The sequence below is a fragment of the Schistocerca serialis genome, chromosome 3 (genome assembly GCF_023864345.2).
Source record: "Schistocerca serialis cubense isolate TAMUIC-IGC-003099 chromosome 3, iqSchSeri2.2, whole genome shotgun sequence".
Taxonomy (NCBI): Eukaryota; Metazoa; Arthropoda; class Insecta; order Orthoptera; family Acrididae; genus Schistocerca; species Schistocerca serialis.
In genome coordinates this window covers 309,142,180-309,161,845 of record NC_064640.1, presented here as the reverse complement: position 1 = coordinate 309,161,845, position 19,666 = coordinate 309,142,180, and the positions used below count along the sequence as shown (strand labels likewise).

The following is a 19,666-nucleotide window of genomic DNA, read 5'->3' as shown; positions in this document are numbered from 1 at the left end:
ATAATAATTAATTTACTACAAATTACAGGAGAGCAAATGAAATACAGAAAATGACATGTGAGTCCAACTTGTACACACTGACTTATCGCTATAAGCTGACCAATGGAATGAAAAGTTATTCAGCCAATATAACAAGGCTTCTGCACATTTATAAATTTTTATTCACCTGAATGGCCAAGTCTTTACATGTATCAATGACTTGCATACTCTAGGCAAAACTGAGTGTCATTGAGTGCTGAAGTACATGAGTTTGTGCAGAGATAGCCATAACACTTCAAAAGTAGTACTTTTTATGAAGCCATATAAAATTTTAAAAAGCACGTAAACATTATATAACACATAGCATGTGACACACACACTTTTGAGCCTGTAAGCTAAGGCACTGCCCCTTACAAAGAGGAAAACAGCACAGTGCTATTATCTAAGTTTAGACTGTGAATGAAAAAGTTCTTAAACTCAATCACTGTTTGGTGGATCTGATGATTCGCTATGGGCTATGTTATCAACATTATCCTTGTCACTACCAGCAACCTGAGATGCAATCAATGCCACTTGATCTCCCTGAGCAACAAAACCATTTTAAGGATTCATGTCAGGCATGAAGATGACCAGGTCCACAACCTTATACTTTGAGTGCAAATCGATATCTGCAAAAATGTTATTTGCAGTGCAAATCACAAGACAAACTGGAAAGCTATTACTAATCATAATGTGTTGGCTTTCACGGCCAATGCCTTCATTAATTAAAACTTCTGAGCTAAGAGGCCATGGTCGAACAGTAGAAATTCTTCCTCCAGAGGTTTCACTGCCAACGGCGGGCAACATCTTCTGAGGTGTGCCAGTGCTCACCTCAGAAGATGTTGTCTGCAGTTGGCAAGGAAACTTCAGGAGGACGAGTTTCTATTTTAGCTTGTAAGTTCTAATTAATGAGCTAATACCAGTTACAATAGTAATAGCCTGGCCTTATATTCACCTCTTAAGACTCATACATGTGAGGACATCATCTTCAATAATCTTCTGCTGAACATGCAACTGCTGATGAAATTCTGCAGTTCAACAAACAGTAGGATTGAGAAGGGAAGGGTAGGGGAGGGCATTTAGGGATGGAGAGGGGGATGGGAAGTGGAGAGGGAGGGAGTGGAGGGACGGGAGGAGGAGGGGGAAGGGAGAGAGAGAGGGGTATGGGAGGAGGAGGAGGAGGAGATATTCCTGCACAAATTAAACAGTTAATCATTTTTAAAGCATTCTATATTGTACTCTTGAAACTACCTGCTAGCTGTTAATTTCTTAGGAGTATCACAGCTGATGGAGATCATTAATTAAAGTGTGTGATGACCCTTATGCTATCACTGCTAGAGCTGGTGTGACTAAGAGGTGTGCTTTGGTAATCTAATGGTTAAGGCAACAGCCCATGAAAAGCATGAATCCAGGGATGTACTCTATATCAATGCAGTCATCTACATAAGACGGGTAGTAAAATAACGAAAAAACCTTTATTAATAACAAAAAGAGGGCCAGCATTGGTTGTTGAAGTAGAAATCTTAATTTCTATTGCAAATTGATTTCAATCACTGGGTGATTATCATGAGTGCTAGTACTAAATCCCTGTTGTCTCTTAAATACAAGCAGTAAAACTGCAATATCTGCACACATCAATGAACAGTACTTTTCAGACTATTGCATACTCATCCCTGCAGTTGCCCTGAATCAAACAGAAAATATGGAAAATGTCTACTACTGCTTTGAGAAAATGTAAAGAAAATTGCTGATGTATTTGGTATAGCAACAATAAAACTGTCCGATGTGATGACACCATACTTGTGGCATGGCAAACATAATAGATGTAGACTAACAGAGGAGACAACAAAACTGAAGAAGAGAGTTAGTGTGAACAAGTGACATCACAGAAAAGTCAGTGACTTTTGGTGTTGTACAATATCAATACCACACCAGGCAGAACACATACCGGGTTGGCAATAAACCACGTGATGACCTTCCTACCTGTGGCTGTCTTGAAGAGACAACTACAGCTGTACATGCATGTAGTGCCACCACTGTTCCGGTATAGGACAACGCCACACTGAGGCTAACCCAATTGCCTAGCAGTCCATGAATGGAGTCAAACTAAGCCTCAGCAACTTGTAGTAGCATTTCTGTATTGTGATCATTAGACTTGCTGTATCAGGTTAAGTAAACACAGTATCAAGCAGATTACATGTATTTCTAATCATTTCTGCTTTCTAAGCACCCACCTAATCCTCGGCACATACCTTGGTGGATTCAACACTTGCGACAAGTATACACCCACAAGTTTTCTGGTTCTACTTCTCACTCTGCAACCACTTGGCGACAATATTTACCTGTCTGTGCATCTATTTCTTACAGATTTGTCACCACTACCATGCTTGCCATTTCTTTATTGTGTCCTTGTTTCAGACCCTGGCTCTGCACCTACCAGCAAAATTAACTGCATTTTCTTGTACTTTCAGAGCCTAACTATTTCATATTTTCTCATATTTCTCTTGCTTTCATGCTTTGCTCATCACTAGCCTTCCACAAGAAGTCACTAACACCAATTATTCAGTTTCAGGCGCAGCAGCTGAATAATTTAATAGAAATGGTGACAAAAACACTCACCGTGTAAGCCAACCCTCTACCACCACCTCCCATCACCCACAGCACTGCCACAGCCAGCAGTGCCTGTTTCCCTACAGCCATTCTGTGCTTTTGACTCAATGCGAGAGGAATGGTTTGAGAACCATGTACAGCTCAATACTCACCTGCAGGCACATCATACTGAAGGTAGGGACAAGCAACCATATTTTCTTGTGACAGTAGGAGTGACTGTGTATCATATCACCTACAAACATTTTCCTACCATTCGCCCTGAAAGTGTTCCGTACAATGAACAAATTGCTGCTCCAGATGAGTAGTATGATGAACAGGTTAATGTGACAGCTGCATGTTACAAATTCTTTCAGTTGCAGAGGCAATCTAATCAAACTCATAAGGAGTGGTTATCAAACTTACAAGGGCTTATGCATCACAGCAAATTTAAGTGAGAGTCTGGGCGTTATTATAGTGATGCCATCCATGATTAGGGATGCTATCAGTCAGAATGTGTTAGATCCTTGCATATGCAAATTCTCAAGTATCCCTACCCTCATGTGCAACAGGTTTTGGAATTAACGGAGCATCAGGACTCATATGACACAGCCATATTCATTCTGTTCCTATTTGTGCAATACAGAGTAGTAGTAAACAGGTTGTGCCTGTAGCCCATGAGCCATGGAGCGCAGTGTCTCAGCCTGGGCAGAAATGTAAACGAATCAGTGTGCTAGGAAGCAAACTAGTGATGTTAAATCTTGCCCTCAGTGTTTCACAGCTCACCACTGGCAGGCACGTCCTTGCTGTGACACTAAGTGTGATCATTATGGCAAGCTCTATCATGTTCACGTGGTCTTTTTGCAAAAAATGCAAGCCCAGCAAGCACTTTGCACGTTTTCGGAAGTCCCTGTCAATGGATATCAATTTAATTTTTTCCAAGCTATGTAGTGACTCTTAGTGTTATCCACTGCAAATCAATTGGCACCTGTGCCCAGATCTCCTCCATGCCGTCATTTCTGCCAGTACCAACATACAGTGATGGCGAGGAGTTTTGAGGGTGGAGGAATGTGGTTTCATATAATATTGATACCACACCAAGCAGAATGCATCCTGAGGTTGCCAGTAAACCACGTGATGGTCTTAACAATCTGTGGCCATCTTGAAGCCACATTTCCTGACAGTACATGCACATAGCATCACCGTCAAGAAGACACCACAACAGAGCCAGCCTAAGAGCGGAGTCAGTTGAAGCCTCAGCAGTGTATAGTAGTGATTCTGTATTGTGATAATTTATTATGATTAGGCTCTGATTAAAGGATTCTCTTGGACTTTCTAATCAACTTAAATGAACACCACTCTCACTCCGATTATGCGTACTTCTAATCATTCTGCTTTCTGTCTAAGTGCATCTCAAACAACCTGTTTTTGTAATCACAGTGCAAAATAATTTACACAAAATGAACACATGTGAGCAAGTGGCCATCTCCAGACCAATGACCACCACCAAGAACAAAATAGCTTGACAAAAATGATGATAAGACCACACATCATGAGCTAATGATAATTGGAAGAAAGTAGTATGGTCCAGTCATTCTTCACTTTGCTTTTAATAATATGTTGGGCTTATATATGGCACACATCAAAACTAGCTTGTACATCAGAAACAATTATGCTCATTTCCATGATGGCATTTGTGCCACATACACTGTCAGCATTATTCAAGGACTATTTTATGAATTTCCATAGCACTCAGTGTCCCACTTTGTTACTTTCTGTGGACAATACGAAGTATCTGTGGTTTATTTTGTACAATGAGCCTTCTCTACCATTACTGACATAACTAAGTAATGTGTACTGAACTAGGTATGGCAAATAGAATAATTGCTGTGGAAATAGTTAACAAATTGTGGGCATCCATCCTACGATGTATTGCAGCTGTGCAACATTTGTAACATGGTTCAATACTCTACTGACAGTGTTTTTTAAGAAGTTTCTATTACTTCTGTATCCATCTACACATCATAAAATGTCACTGGACATTGCAGGAAACTTGTAGCACATAAAAAGAAATGTGCTGCAAGACATAGTAGGTTATCCAATTACAGCACTATTACACTATTCATCAAGCTAGTACCTGTCCCTGATTATCACAAGCTCTCAACCAGGCATATATCAGCACAAAAGAGCAGAACTGTGTGAGGCAGATATGCATATGTTCATAAACAAATAGCCTGGAATGTAGCTGTTAACTCCATTTAAACCAAGAAGGCAAATAGTGAGAATTAATTTCACATGGAAGCACAGTGTTTATTGTGGTTGCTTTGAATAAAATCAGTTTCATGCACCGAGTGTTGCTTTTTGGGCAAGTTCCCTCCCATTCAGAATCCATTCTTGGGCTCAGCTCCTTCAGCAGACAGGAAGAGCTGACTCACAACACAGAAAAGCTGGAGATCACATAGTGTGATATTGAGTACAGTCATCTGTTGTTACAAGTCCAAAGATATTTATTCATGCAATCGCAAGATGATTCATGATTTCATATAAATTCTAGCATCTACAATGTTGTGCTACAGATTTATGTAATTCTTTGAGATGATCAATCAGCCCCCACACTGCTCCATAATATTAAAAATAAAGATGATTACTTCACAGATATGAGTCCATTGTCACAATCTCGTGTATATTTATGGGTTTTCATCTCTACACAATTCTTCAATATACATGAAAAATGTTACAAATCTCACTCAGTCAGACCTAAATCCAGAAATGTTCCTTATAACACAATATTGGTTATCGAAGGAATTTCTTACAATTATATAATATTTGTTAAAGTAATGTGTTTCAGAAGAGCACAGGTTTTGGCATTCTGTCTTTTAAAGAAGTAACGAACTAAACAAAAAATGGACTTAAATACAATATTTTCCAAATTCATATGAAGTTAGGACAACAAATAATAACATAAATTTTTGTGTGTTACAATGTAAAGTGTTAAAGTGACTTCTTGTGTTCTGACAATTTTGGAAATATAACATACAAGCTTCAATCATGATGACCCCAAGGGAACAGGAGGAGGGTGGGGGGAATAACCATTTGAAGAAATTAAAATACACAAATGATGTACTCAGTACATACCTGTCTCGAAGAGAAGAAATATCAGGAACCATTTCTTGCAAAATTTCAGGAAGCATGTCCATATAGCCCTGGACTCTCTTTGCTAAATGTTCATCTTTCAGCTTTTTCACGTATCGCCGAAAAAGTCGTTGGGAACAATCCAAACCAAACAGCTCAACAAAACGAATAAAGTCTTCTTGCTGTGCAAGCTTTTTTGAAGTATAGCTCCAAACTGCTCTATAATCATTAACGTGTAAACGTATTAAACGCTGATATGCTTCCGTGCACTGTTCAAGAATTTCTTTCCTAATTCTAGCTGCCTCTACATATGGCAAAATTTTTGTTCTTCCTTTGGTCCTGTCAATTAACTGAGCTAAGACAATAAATGCTAAATCTACATTGATATTTTCATGGGCAGATGTTTCCACTAAAGGAATTGCACCTTTGTATTCTTTTCTGGCTACAAGTCGTTCTGCTTCCTTTACATATGTTTCATTGGCATCATCATTTTTAGTTGTAACAAGCACAATAGGTTTCTTTGTTTTTATCAAATTGTTTAAAATTGCTGTAACTATTTCTGTTTGTTTCTCGATTGTCCTACCTGGTACAACACTCACATCATACAAACACAGGAAACCGTCAATACTTATTTTACCATCTGGTAATACTTTTTGTTCATATTCTTTTTCAATGCCTGTAAGGAAGGAAAAATAAATACTTGCTATAATACACACATGACATCCAGACAACACATGAAATGAGTACACTTTCATTCAAAAAGCCATTACCTAATTGATTCTTGCATATGTACATCAGTTTTTCGGCAGAAGTCAGTTTTGTTGCACTACATCTCTTTACATACGGCTCCATTTTACTTCCTGGAAAAAAGAAAAACCAGAAATAACTAACAAAGACATCTTATGAATGTCTGATGTCCTGAGCAGCAAACTTTAACTACAAAGCAACAAACTTTGAATACAAAGGACAGATGTAAATTAAAACTAATGCTGAAAATTTTGAAAATAACAGGAAATGGGAGTTGAGGAACATAATATTAAGAAGGTAACAATACCAGAGAAGGAAAGTTGCTACTCACCATATAGTGGGGATGCTGAGTTGCGATAGGCACAACAAAAAGATTCACACAATTATAGCTTTTGGCCATTAAGGCCTTTGTCACTTCAGTGGTGTGGTTTCAGTTCTCAGGGACTGCAGACGTGTGTGCAAGTTGCATTTGCATGAGTGTGTGTGTGTGCGCGCGTGTGTGTATGTGTGTCTACTGCTGACAAAGGCCTTAATGGCCGAAAGCTATAATTGTGTGAATCTTTTTGTTGTGCCTATCGCGACTCAGCATCTCCACTATATGGTGAGTAGCAACTTTCCTTCTCTGGTATTGTTGCATTCCATACTGGATTTTCCATTGTTTAATATTAAGAAGGATTACTCTCAGTAATTTTTATGATAAACATACATTGAATTCATTGTTTCCTCCACCCTGTCCGATGAGATTCTATGAATAAATTAGTTTTATCTTTAAGATAAACTGTCATTTGTATGTCATACAATTATCATAAACAAAATTACCAAAAATAAATACTAAGTGCACTAACTATAAAATTCCGCACAGTTCTACACTATAACTGCATCACAAGCACAATTTGTATTTACAATGGGGAAAGAGCAACTGAGTAAATATATGTAAAATAAAATATGTATAAAATAATGCACAACCTTTGAAAGGCTGAAAAGACGCGTCATCTATAAATTCTGTTTGTTCAATCACTTGAAAGAGGAAATCGATACTTTCTTCAGAACATTTGGTAACTTCACCCCAGTACAAAAAATGATCGTTATTTACAACACGTCCACTGAAATCAGTCTGAAACAAACAAAACATTGTTTACTATTAGAAATTGTTATGAGCCTAAAAACACTGACTCTTTAATGACTTGAGAAATATTTTGACATTTTTATTGCAATCATATGACGTGTTATAACTTAATGCTCCACCTGTCATTTCCATTACAGTTAATAATACTGTGTGTCAACAGAGAGCTCCACTCCTTGTTTCAAATGGAGTAATTTGATGAGCTCTAAGACCGAGAGAAATGTTGCTGTCTGCATTTAATACATATTGGTGACGGGGGCTCATTGGTGATAGGGGGTCACATGTGCAGCATGAGACGTGTGCTCAAAAACGCTAACATTTAAAACATCCTATTGGGGGTGGAGCATAAAGATCTTCTTTCATGTTTTTAGGTACATCTTCTTTGAATGCCAAAATAAACGCAACTACATCCAGTATAATCTTTTGGCCCCCCACTCGATATGACAACAAAATGGACACTCCCATTGTCCCTGGTTCACATGCATTGCTTTATTTGTCTGCAGTGTGTGGTCACAATGGAAAATTACACCATGGCCCACATTGAAGCTCCTGTGAGGTGAGATTGTGATGGAGAAGTCATCAAGCTTTCCACAGAAGACAATACCTATGAACCATGTTTATTGTCCTAAACAAGGCCAAGTTGTCAACAAGGCACCTGTCCTAAAAACCAATTCAAAGAAAAGGTATAGTCAGAGAGTAGCACAGCACAAGACAGGAAGGAGTAATGCCACTGCACAGTGCCCCATGGTTGCCACACACATATTCATTAAAGGGAAAGAGAATTATAAGCCCCTTTCGGGGGGGGGGGGGGGGGGTGTGATGGGGTGGATGCATGACATCTTTGTTGCTCCAGCATATTTTATGATGTCATCTACACACCTTCCATTATGTATAAATTTCTTAAGTCTTTTCTTATCCATTTAAATCCAGCACAGAACATCCCCAGTAGCCGGCCAGGGTGGCCGAGCGGTTCTAGGCGCTACAGTCTGGAACCACGCGACCGCTACGGTCGCAGGTTCGAATCCTGCCTCAGGCATGGATATGTGTGATGTCCTTAGGTTAGTTAGGTTTAAGTAGTTCTAAGTTCCAGGGGACTGATGACCTCAGATGTTAAGTCCCATAATTCTCAGAGCCATTTGAACCATCCCCAGTACATCCATCCATATGCCTGACCTAAACAGCGATTTTGTCAAAAATAAGTTTATTTTTTTCCTAAAACTACAGTCTTTCATTATCAGAATGAGAACATTTCATCTAGCTGTTATATATGAAGACGCTTTGGTGCTGAAGTACACCTATTGTATACCTGCTGTTCTGATGATTTACTGAATATGGTAATAGAAAGTCCTTGGTGGAGTATAAATAATGGGGGGAGTAAAAGTAACAAATCACCACACAGTCTGTATGTCAAGTCATCGACAGGTACACAAACAAGAGTGAGAATGTTGCTACCTTTCAGACGAATCTTTCTTCAGAGCTAGGACAATACACACACACACACACACACACACACACACCTGCACAGCTATATTACCCTGGAAGACTACATTGTGCCAGCACTGCAGCTCAACTGGGGTGAGGAGAGTTGTGTATGGTTGAGTGGGTGAGTAGAGAAAGGATGTGGGAACTGAGACTGAGGGTTGGAGAAAGATGGTTAACAGCTGGGAGAACTGGGCACTATACACACATAAAAAGAATGTGACAACAGTGAGATAGTTCTGGCTGTAAGCAGGAGTTGTGCACAGTGCACAATGATGTGGCAGAGTGGTTTGAAATGAAGAGACAGAACAGAGGAAGGAGGAACTGTGGAGAGGATAGTGTGAGTGCAAGAGGTGTGTAAACAACAGTGCAGTTCAGATTGCTGGTTCTGTTCTGAAGTAGACTGACATAACATATACATAAACTCTAATACCTCCATACCTACCCTGACCCACTCAATCATTTGACTTGGACATTTTATAACTGCTGAATGTGATTGCCTATGTTGGCAGACAGACAAACAGAAATGCTGAGAACTTGAAATTTTCTCAGAATTTGACACCATAAGAGAACTGAGAATACTTTGATCAAAACTGCAATTACGAAAGACTTGAGTGCTATTAGTGCTGCACTGCATGATGAATTGTATACATTTCCTCTGGACATTATACACAAGTTACATGTATCCATTCTGCAATAGACTGCAGTTTTATTATATGACATAGTGATCAACTCTGCGTAAATTATATTCATTCAATCATAAACTCCATGTTGTTTCTGTATTACAGTCAGTGACCAGTCACCATACCCCATCCATTCCACAAAGCCATTGTCTTCTTCACAGCAGCAGTGTTACAATATGACATTAGTAGTCCTCTGGCATGGTCAAAAACTCAGTGAACATGGTATTTAACTCCAACATGGAACTGTGGAATACACTGTGTGACATGATGGATTGTATGTTGAAGCCCCAACAAGTGTTCAATAAGAGTGACACATAATGAAAATGGCATACAGGTGCCTCATCCCTTATTTTTCTTCTGCATTTAGAACCCAATCTGGCCAAAAATTCTTGCTAGATCTATATGTGGGTGCTTATATTGGCTGCCAGCTTCAATAGTTAAAGTAGTGGGAGAGGCTTGAGACTGGTGATCATGTCAATTGGGGTAGTTGTACCTACTATTCTTTGGGGGATTTCTGATTTTCCTTACAAAGCCAAAGGTTAAGTGCACTAATGTGGCGAACTGAACTACTATGTAATTTACAAGAGATGTCAGCACCTTACATATTCTTGGCAATTACAAGAGTTGACCACTTAAATGCTGGAGTGTGGATGTAGTAATCTGTGACCACATAGTTATCATCACTGTAATGAGAGTAAAGATTGTTAAAGAGGAGTGCTACGTATTACCTGCATAATCATTTCTAAATATTCATGTTTACTAAAGAAGGCATAGTAGATGTTTCACATGAATTTAAATGTATTTTTCAACTTCCACGGTTTGATATTGAATGACAGAAAGATCCAAAACTGTTTGATAACAGTACCAGATAGCAGAAATAGCTGCAGTGCTGACTAAAATGAAGGCAAACAATGGTGAACAAATAGTTGTTACTGTGTAGGAAAGCTGCACAAGTCATCTTCAAATGCATTTGAGAGACAAATTTTATCTCCGCACCTGCAGAAGACCTCTAAGAAGTAACACAGATATGACAAACCAGCCAATGGAGCACCACTGTATGTTCAGTTGCAATGAACTGGATATGAAATGGGTAACAATAAAATGAAGGCTCAAAGTCTACTTTTGTTTCCACACAATTCTTCTACTGAAGAAGACAGCATTATTGTTTCTCTGTTTTTAAGTTGAAAGCAAATCTATATGTATATTTACACTCCACAAGAGAGTACTTCTGGTACCACTATTGATTCCCTCTTTATCTGTTCCATTTGCAAATAGTATGTGGCAAGAACTGCTATTGATAAAGCTCTGTACAAGATCAAATTTCTCCAACTTTCTGTCATTTATTTCACAAAACATATGTGGAAGGAAGTCACACATTGTCCAACTCTTCTTGGAATGTTTGGCAATAATCAAGAAACTGTCTTACAAGAGGTTTTTAAGCCACTTATGTTGTGGATGAATTACATTTCCTTAACGCTTCGAGTGCCATGCCTGATATATTATGTTGTCTTCCACGTTGGAAAGAATGCCATGTTCAAAATATTATGAGCACATCACCTTAGTGAGGACTGCCTGTAACATCACGGGCATGACAGTCCTCACGAAGATGTTGTGCCAGTAATATTACGTGCATGGCATTCTTTCCAAGATGAAAGACAACATAATATTAAGGGCATGGCACACAAAATGTTAATACTGAACCTCAGTCTGGCATCTGCAATTCCTAAATGTAGTTTTATGTGATCATTTCCCTACAGATAGCTCAAAAAGGTGAGTACAAGGTATCTTACAGTAGTTACTGTTTCCAATTGCTTATCACCAATAATGTAGTTGCACAATAATGATTCTCTTTGTCTATTTATGTGCAATATGTTACATTTATTTATGTCCAGGGTCAACAGCCAAGTCTCTGCACCAATTATCGATTCTCTGCATTTCAACATATCCATCTAGCACTGCAAGCTTCATACGTATATCATCATCTGTAAACAGTGTCCTAGAGCTTCCAATGTTATCTACAAGATCATTGTGTATGTTGTTAACAGTAACAGTCCAATAACATTCCCTTGGGATACTCTCAAAATTAACTTTACATCCATCAATTTCATCCTGTTGATAATGGGTTGAGTTATATCTGCTAGGAAGTACTGACTCCAGTCACAAATCTGGTCTGATACTCAGTAAGCTCATATTTTGTTCACTTAATGATAGTAAGGAACTGGACAGAATGTTCTCCAGGAGTCAAGGAACATGGCCTCAACCAGTGATTCTTTGTCTGGAGTGCTCTGGATTTTATGAATGAACAAGGAAATCCGAGTTTTTCATGATCTCTGCTTACGGGATCTATGTTGATTTTTATAGAGAGATTTTCATTCTTCAAAAATGTGATATGTGCAGGTATAAAACATGTTTTAAAATTCTGCTACATTGACATAATAGCATACAATTATGAGCACCTGTCCAACAGTCTTCTTTGAAATCAGGAATGACCCGCGCATTTTTTCAGATCACTCAGTAGCTTCCGTTGCTCCAATAATCTACGATTAACTCCTGCTCAAATGGGAACACGCCATTTCAGACAATCTCCGTATAACCTCACAGATTTCTCATCCAGTTTAGTTGACTTGCCACTGTTGAGCAATTTTAGTTGACTTTCTATTCTGCAATAACTTATCTCAATAAAGAATGGTCAGAAACAGTCTGATATGCTTGTAAGGGTGTTGCAGGGTAAGTTGTGCTGAGAAATAACTGCTTAAAAAAAAAATTCAATACATTATTCAGTTTCCTAGTTAATCAGCATTGAAGTCAACCAATCAGGCCATTGCACACACAAATTTAAGCAGCCCATCAGTTATAATTGGTGTCAGTTGTTCTCATAGTGTAGATGATTGCGCTTAAGACTGCTCAGCCTTTGGCTTGTGTTTGAGTGACACTACTGTCCCGTGTCCAATTTTTATATCATTCTCTTGATTGATTTTAAGAAACCAAACATAGCTTACATTTAGCGACACCGTTGTTGGTGTGGGCCACTTGAATCTGGGCGCACAACGGTCTGATTAGCTAATTTCAATTGTGATTAACTCAGAAACATATCAAGTTTTTTATTAACAATTAATTCTCGGCACAACCTACTCTGCAACACCCTTACAAGCTTTTCAGACTGCTTCTGGCCACCCTCCATATGCCATTACAGCACCGTGCAGTTGTTAAACACAAGAACTATTTTATAATCTTCCATGGTGAAACTATTTCTGAAAATAAATTCACATTTCGGTCTTCTCCCTGTCATCGTTCATTTCAGTGTCAGTATGGTCACTGAGCATCTGAATAAATGATTTTGTTCCCTCTACTGACTTCATGTACATCCAAAAACTTTTTGTCAGGTCAGCTTGGCATCTAATTAACACATTTGACCCACCTTTAATGCTTACCTTCACCCAGATTATTTCACATTCAGATTCTGTCATAGCATCACTAAACATTATCTAGTTCTTTACAGTAATAAATACACTGATCAGCCACAACATTATGAACACCTGACTAATAGCCAGTATGTCCAACTTTGGCACGGATAACAGTGGTGACATGTTTGGCCTGAAAGCAATGAGGCCTTGGTAGATCTCTGAAGGAAGCTGACACCACATCTGCACACACAAGTCACCTTATTCCCATAAATTCCAGGTGGGGGAGGAGGAAAGGGGATAAGCTCTGATGCTACATTAATCACATTGTTTGATTGGGTTCAGATCTGGCAAGTTGGGGGCTCAGCACATCAACTGGATCTCGCCACTACGTTCCCCGAACCACTCCATAACACTCCTGGCATTGTGACATGGCACATTATATTGTTGAAAAATGCCACTGCCATCGGGACACATGATCATCATGGAGGGGAGTATGTGGTCTGCAACCAATGTACAATACTCCTTTGCTGTCATGGTGCCTTGCAGAAGCTCCACTAGACCCACGAACGCCCACATGAACGCTCCCCAGAGCATAACAGAGCTGCTGCCAGCTGGTCTCCATCCCACAGTACAGGTGTCAAGGAGACGTTCCCCTAGAAGACAACAGATTCATGCCCTTCCATCGGCATGATGAAGAAGGTATCGAGAATTGTCAGATCATGCAATGCTCTGCCACTACACCAAAATCCAGTGCCGGTGGTCACATGCCTATTTCAGTTATGGTTGCTGTTGTCGTGGTGTTAACATTGGCACATGCATGGGTAGTTGGCTGTGGAGGGCCATGATTAGGAGTGTTCAGTGAAATGTGTGTTCAGACACATTTGTACACTGGCCAGTAGTTCTCCCCCTACCCTGTTTTACTAGCCTGTCCAGCCTACCTGACAAGTAATGCAGTTTCCAAAATGCTCATGCCAAGCCTCTGGGTCATCACAATCTGACCTCAATCTAACTTAGATAGATTGCATGTCTTCCCCATTCTACACACAGATATTACAAGCTCACTGATACTACATGTACTGTGCATGTGTCCAACTAGCAGTCATTCCTCACCAAGTGACGCTGCTATCGCATGGACTACTGATAGTAGGTCGGTGGTCATAATGTTCTGGCTGATCAGTGTACATTGCCAAGATTGGTCACTAGTCTACATTCACAATATATATGCCATTCTGTATTTAGAATTTCACCACTATTCGCTCCTGGCTTCAGTCAGCTTTCTGTTCCTGATTCTATATGGCCATTATTACCTTCTATAAGGATTCAGAAATCTCTCTCTGCAGAACTGGAAAGCAAGTAAAATCTCTAAATGAGTGCAAAGTACCTGGACTTAGCTGAATTCCTCTTACATTATTTGTGACAATCTGATTAACAATAACTCTTGAAGCAATTTTTTAAATTTTAACACAATCCATACTCTATTCTCAGTCTGGAACAAGATTTTCATATGTTAGGAAGGTCAATAACACCATACAGCTCATTGCTGTATGAAATATTCATTCCTTTTTTAGTAGCTTTTACCTTTTAAATCATCATTTTGGAGTTACGTCTTTCTGTCTGAAATGTGTCATGCATGTTAAATTGGGAGACAGAAATAGCCACTACTTTTCAAATCTGCTTATGTTTATGATGTTGAACCAAGAAAAAAAAGTCCCACTAACTTCACAATAAAGAAAAGACAGGTTTCATGTGACAAAATTAAATGAAATAAATCGTACTTGGCTATACACCCTCACAGAGAGCTTAAAGCAAGTTTGAAACTAATCACACTCAAGCACCATGATAGTAATGGTTGTTGACTACATCTGATGCTTGTTCTGAGTTTATTCAAACATGCAAAACCAAACACAATCAATTTGTCTCTGGCATTAACTATGGTGACATAAATGACACTTTTATGTGCCATAATACAAACAGAAACTCACTAAACATACCTTTCTTTTAGGAGGTCTGGCTCCGTCTGTTATAATCTAGAATAAATGGGAGTAATACCACTTTAAAAATACCTTAGGCTAACTGACCCAGCTAGTAGTACCTTCTAGTTGTCTCTTGTCACAGTTACAGTGAAGGCTCCAACGGTCTATGAGGGAAAAAGGATCAGATCACCAATACAACTCATACAGCAGAGAAAATATCCCCCTCTGTTGGGGGTGGTACATAAAGACACTTCAGCCTGGAGGAAGGTAGCATTTCCTCCAGTAGCTGACAGAAATCAAAGAGATTTGTATGGCAGCTGTGATCACTACCTGCAAATGTGGTCAAGACAACTTTCAAGTCTGCACTATTGCAACATGAAAAGTAATAGGAAACATTTATATTATCTTTTTCCGGTACATGCATGTCTCTACCAAAAGTTAGTAAAATAGTCTGCCAGTTCACATCTATGGTCAGAGACTACTAAAGATATATAACAGCGCAAGAGAGAATTTCAATGAGTGTGAGAACATAGAATATTAAATTCTATGGTAGCGTCGGAAATTAGAAAATCTAAAGGCAGAGATATAAAGGGTGCATACAGATACTTTGGGAATTATATATACGAAGACAGTAACTTGTTCTCGAAAGAACAGTTACTGTTGATGACCGTGCAGCTGTTCCCTGGAATAAATGATGACTAACTGAAAACCTCAGCTGCTGACAGGTGTTGTTGATATATCTTGATGTGGACAGCTGAAAATGTGTGCCCCAACCGGGACTCAAACCCGGGATCTCCTGCTTACATGGCATACACTCTATCCATCTGAGCCACCGAGGACACAGATGAATAGCGCGACTGCAGGGACTTATCCCTTGCACGCTTCCCGTGAGACTCACATTCCCAACTGTCCACAACTGTCAATGTTTTCCTCCCCATCGTTGTTGACAGACCCCAAAAATGTTCATGCCGTCAAATCATGTCCAGCTTGTAGCCACAGCATCAATGGCATCACTGCCCCTTCTGCCCTTTCCGTAATATAATCTGTTTCACATGCTGCTAACCAGGGCACCTCACAACTGTCTGCCTTAGCCAGCATGCATCAACAATTTTGGCCATTCATAGGATGGCAGTGGATACCCAGTTGGACACAGGCGTGGTTGTGTCTCTGATTAATGAGGACATATTCTGGTGCACTGGCTTGCCACAACTGCAGTCTCCGTAGAGTAAAGTGATGACATACAACAGCCAGTTGATTCCATTGTGTGGTTAAATCATCATTCAAGTTAAGTAAGTCAATTCTTGGACAACAACTAACATTTTTGGTTTAGATGATTTTGCACTGTTTGGTTTTCAAACTCAGGACCAGGTAAATTTGGTTTCACCTGTGATCCCATTCATGAAACTTGTGTTGCGTGCAAAAGTTAGGCAGCTGTCTGGATCTACATTAAGTCGAGCAACAAGGTTCCAGGACCACATTTCCTTAAAGCAATCGGCAATGCCCAAGTTCTGTGGGGCTTCTCCCATGCCTCTCACTGTGTGCGAGCGAGTTAAAGCAGAACTAGATAGGTTGGAAAATGTGGGTGCTCTGTCACTAGCATCATCTAGCCAATGGGCTACATATACGGTCATGGTTCAGAGACCTTATGGATTACTTCATATTTGTGGTGACTGTAAGTGTATTGTTGAAGCTCAAGCAAATGTTGATTTGTGTTCACTTCCTCAACAGGAGAAGCAGTTGGCTAAATTTGTTGGGGGCCAATATTTTTCAAAGATAGATCTCACTGACGTCTACTTTCAACTTCCTTTAGATGATCAGATGAAACAGTTGTTAGTGCTTAATACACCATGTGGTATTTATTGTTATAATACGTTGCCATTCAGGGTTGCAAGTACTCCTGCCATATTTCAGAGATATATTGAGCAACTCATCCAGGGTATTACCAGCTGTGTTGATTATTCAAGGTATCCCCAACTGTGTTGTTTATTTAAACGGATCGCTAGTTACTGGGACTACGCAGGAGCTGCACCTGCACAATCTATAGAGTTGTCTGAGTGGCTCCAGGCCAATGGTCTTCCTTGTCACCTCGACAAATGTAGTTTCTTTTTGTTGAGTGTCAAGTACTTGCATCATATATAAGCCAAGATGGGCTCACCCCAATTCAGGATCATGTTGCTGCAACTGTTCACTTACAGGTTACTAAGAACCTCACAGAACTACATCCATTTGTTGGCAAAGCAAATAATTATGCCAGGTTTATCCCAAATGTAGCCAACATTTCCCATCTGCTTAATCAACTGTATAAAAAGGGTATTAAATCTGAGAGATCAGAGGCATGCCACAAGCCTTCCATGCAACTTAAAAAGTGCCTTAGGTCGGCCCCTTGTTACCTGCATTCCATCAAGGCATGGGATGCATCGGACTGTGACGTGGGTGTTGCGCTGTTTCACAAATACACTGATGACACAGAACAGCCCACTCAATTGGCATCAGAAGTATTAAATGTGGCACACAGAAATTATTTGCAAATTGAGGAGGTGGGGTTGGCTATCGTAGTAGTGTCCGGAAGTTTCACATGTTCCTCTATGGTGCAAATTTTGACCTCATCACCAATCACAAGCCTCTTATCTTATTGTTGTGAGCACTGCTCATCAGTAACTATACCTATGAGATCCACTATCGCCTCACAACACAGAACTAAAATGCAGACATGCTTTCCTGGTTGTCATGTGGCCCAGATGCCAAATCTGATACACATGAGGCACTGAGTTTTGTCTTAGATTCAAACCAGCAACTCACCCTTGGCAGATTCCCAATAACAGCACATAAATTAGTGGCAGAATGGGCCTGTGATCTGCTCCTCTGCAGAGTGTTGCCTGCTGTATGAAGGGGGTGGCCGAGCATTTGCTTAATGATGCCTACCTGGAATGGCGCAATTATTTTTCCTTACAGCACAGGCTTAACGTCACTGATGGGGTCACTTTGCTGGCTACAGATGATGAATGCTGTGTGGTAATTCAACCCACACTCTTCTCCTGCATACTGCAGCTCCTCCACTCTGTACAATGGGGAATTTGCAGAATGAAGACAATAGTGCAACATCATATGTTTTGGCCTGGGATTGACGTCACCTCTGAACGCACTATCTGGAACTGCCATTCCTGTGCCCACAACCCGTCCACCCCAGTGCAGCATTTCAACCCTTGGCCATTTCCTGACAAGACCTGGCAAAGGGTACATGTTGATTTCGCTGGTCTATTCAGGTGAGTTATGTGCTTGCTTGTTGTTAATGGCCTCTCGAACTTCCCACATGGCTACAACTATTATTAAAGCTACTATCCGCACCCTTTCATTATATCTGTGATGGAGGAGGGCTCTTCCACTGCTGTTTCTGACAACAGCACTCCATTCACTGCATCGGCATTTCAGGATTTTTGTCAGCGCAATGGCATTGAGCACCTGACCACTACTCCGTTCCATCCCATGTCCAATTTGGAAGCTGAGTCCATATTACTGAGTGGGTGCCCCTGTCTAGGCTTGTATTTTCGACCAGAACCCCAGGTAGACCCAAGGTGGTGTCATCAGCAAGAGGGGAAGGCAGATGTTTGAGGTTGAGGTTGGCCAGGAGCAGCTGGTCTGGCACTGGAATTGGCTCTGTCTGCAACTGTAACATACAGCCCCCCACCTCCGACTACAACCTCTGCCCTCATGTTAGGCATCAGCAGGAAGTCGATCATGACCAGTGTTGGGAATCGATGGAGGTTGAACCCCTTCCTGCCCCTACACCACTTTTGGCTCAAATCAGCTGCCCCCTTCCCTTGCCATCAGTGGACACTGAGTATTAACAACTTGTGGTGACCATGGAGACCGATCCATTGGTCTGATCTCCATGACTTCTGGTTCACACTGCCCCACATGCTGGCCAGTGCTGCACTCAGACTCCGGTGATCAGCGAGGATGCTCACAGACGGTGCCCCCTCCACCCCAGCCATCCACGATAGACACACACTGTGGGAGCCTTTGGCAGGCATTCCTACATTCCATTTTCCCCTCCCTCTATGAAATCGGCAACCGCCAAATCACTTTTGACCCTGTTTTCCAATTAAAATGGGGAGGGATTTAGTATCTGAGGGTGATTGGGATTCCTCACATAGCCTGAGTATCGACAGAGAGAACACATCAGAGTGACTCAAGCTCTAGAAGACAGCTGCAGCTACCTGCTCGTGCAGGGTGCAGCTGCCCCGGCAATTACATGAGGTGACACCACCATCTGACAAGTGTTTACCGATATACCACTGCCCAGCAATTGATGCCAATCTCTTGCTAGGCACTGAAGTCTTACGTACACATCACTGGACAGCAGAGTATTTTGACCTTGCCAGATTAATGTTTTGTGATTTGGACTATTCCCTGGATTGTGGTAAATGCTTCGATGACTCGACTATGCTTTAGACTCGTGTTGGATATTAATTCACCTCATAATCTCCACTGTCAGTCACCACAAGAATCACCTGTTTCATT

The 19,666-nt window shown here is 40.4% G+C and overlaps 1 protein-coding gene across 5 annotated transcripts in view; it reads right to left on the bottom strand.

The window, feature by feature from the left end:
• Positions 1–19,666, bottom strand: part of LOC126470106 (rho GTPase-activating protein 190) — a 293,491-nt gene that overhangs the window by 236,261 nt on the left and 37,564 nt on the right. For all 5 annotated transcript variants that reach the window (XM_050097683.1, XM_050097685.1, XM_050097686.1 and 2 more), the window contains exons 3-5: positions 7,450–7,597; positions 6,507–6,596; positions 5,740–6,412 (exon numbers count right to left, since the gene is read on the bottom strand). In XM_050097683.1, coding sequence (XP_049953640.1) covers positions 5,740–6,412; positions 6,507–6,596; positions 7,450–7,597 — 911 coding nt within the window. The remainder of the gene's footprint in view (positions 1–5,739; positions 6,413–6,506; positions 6,597–7,449; positions 7,598–19,666) is intronic.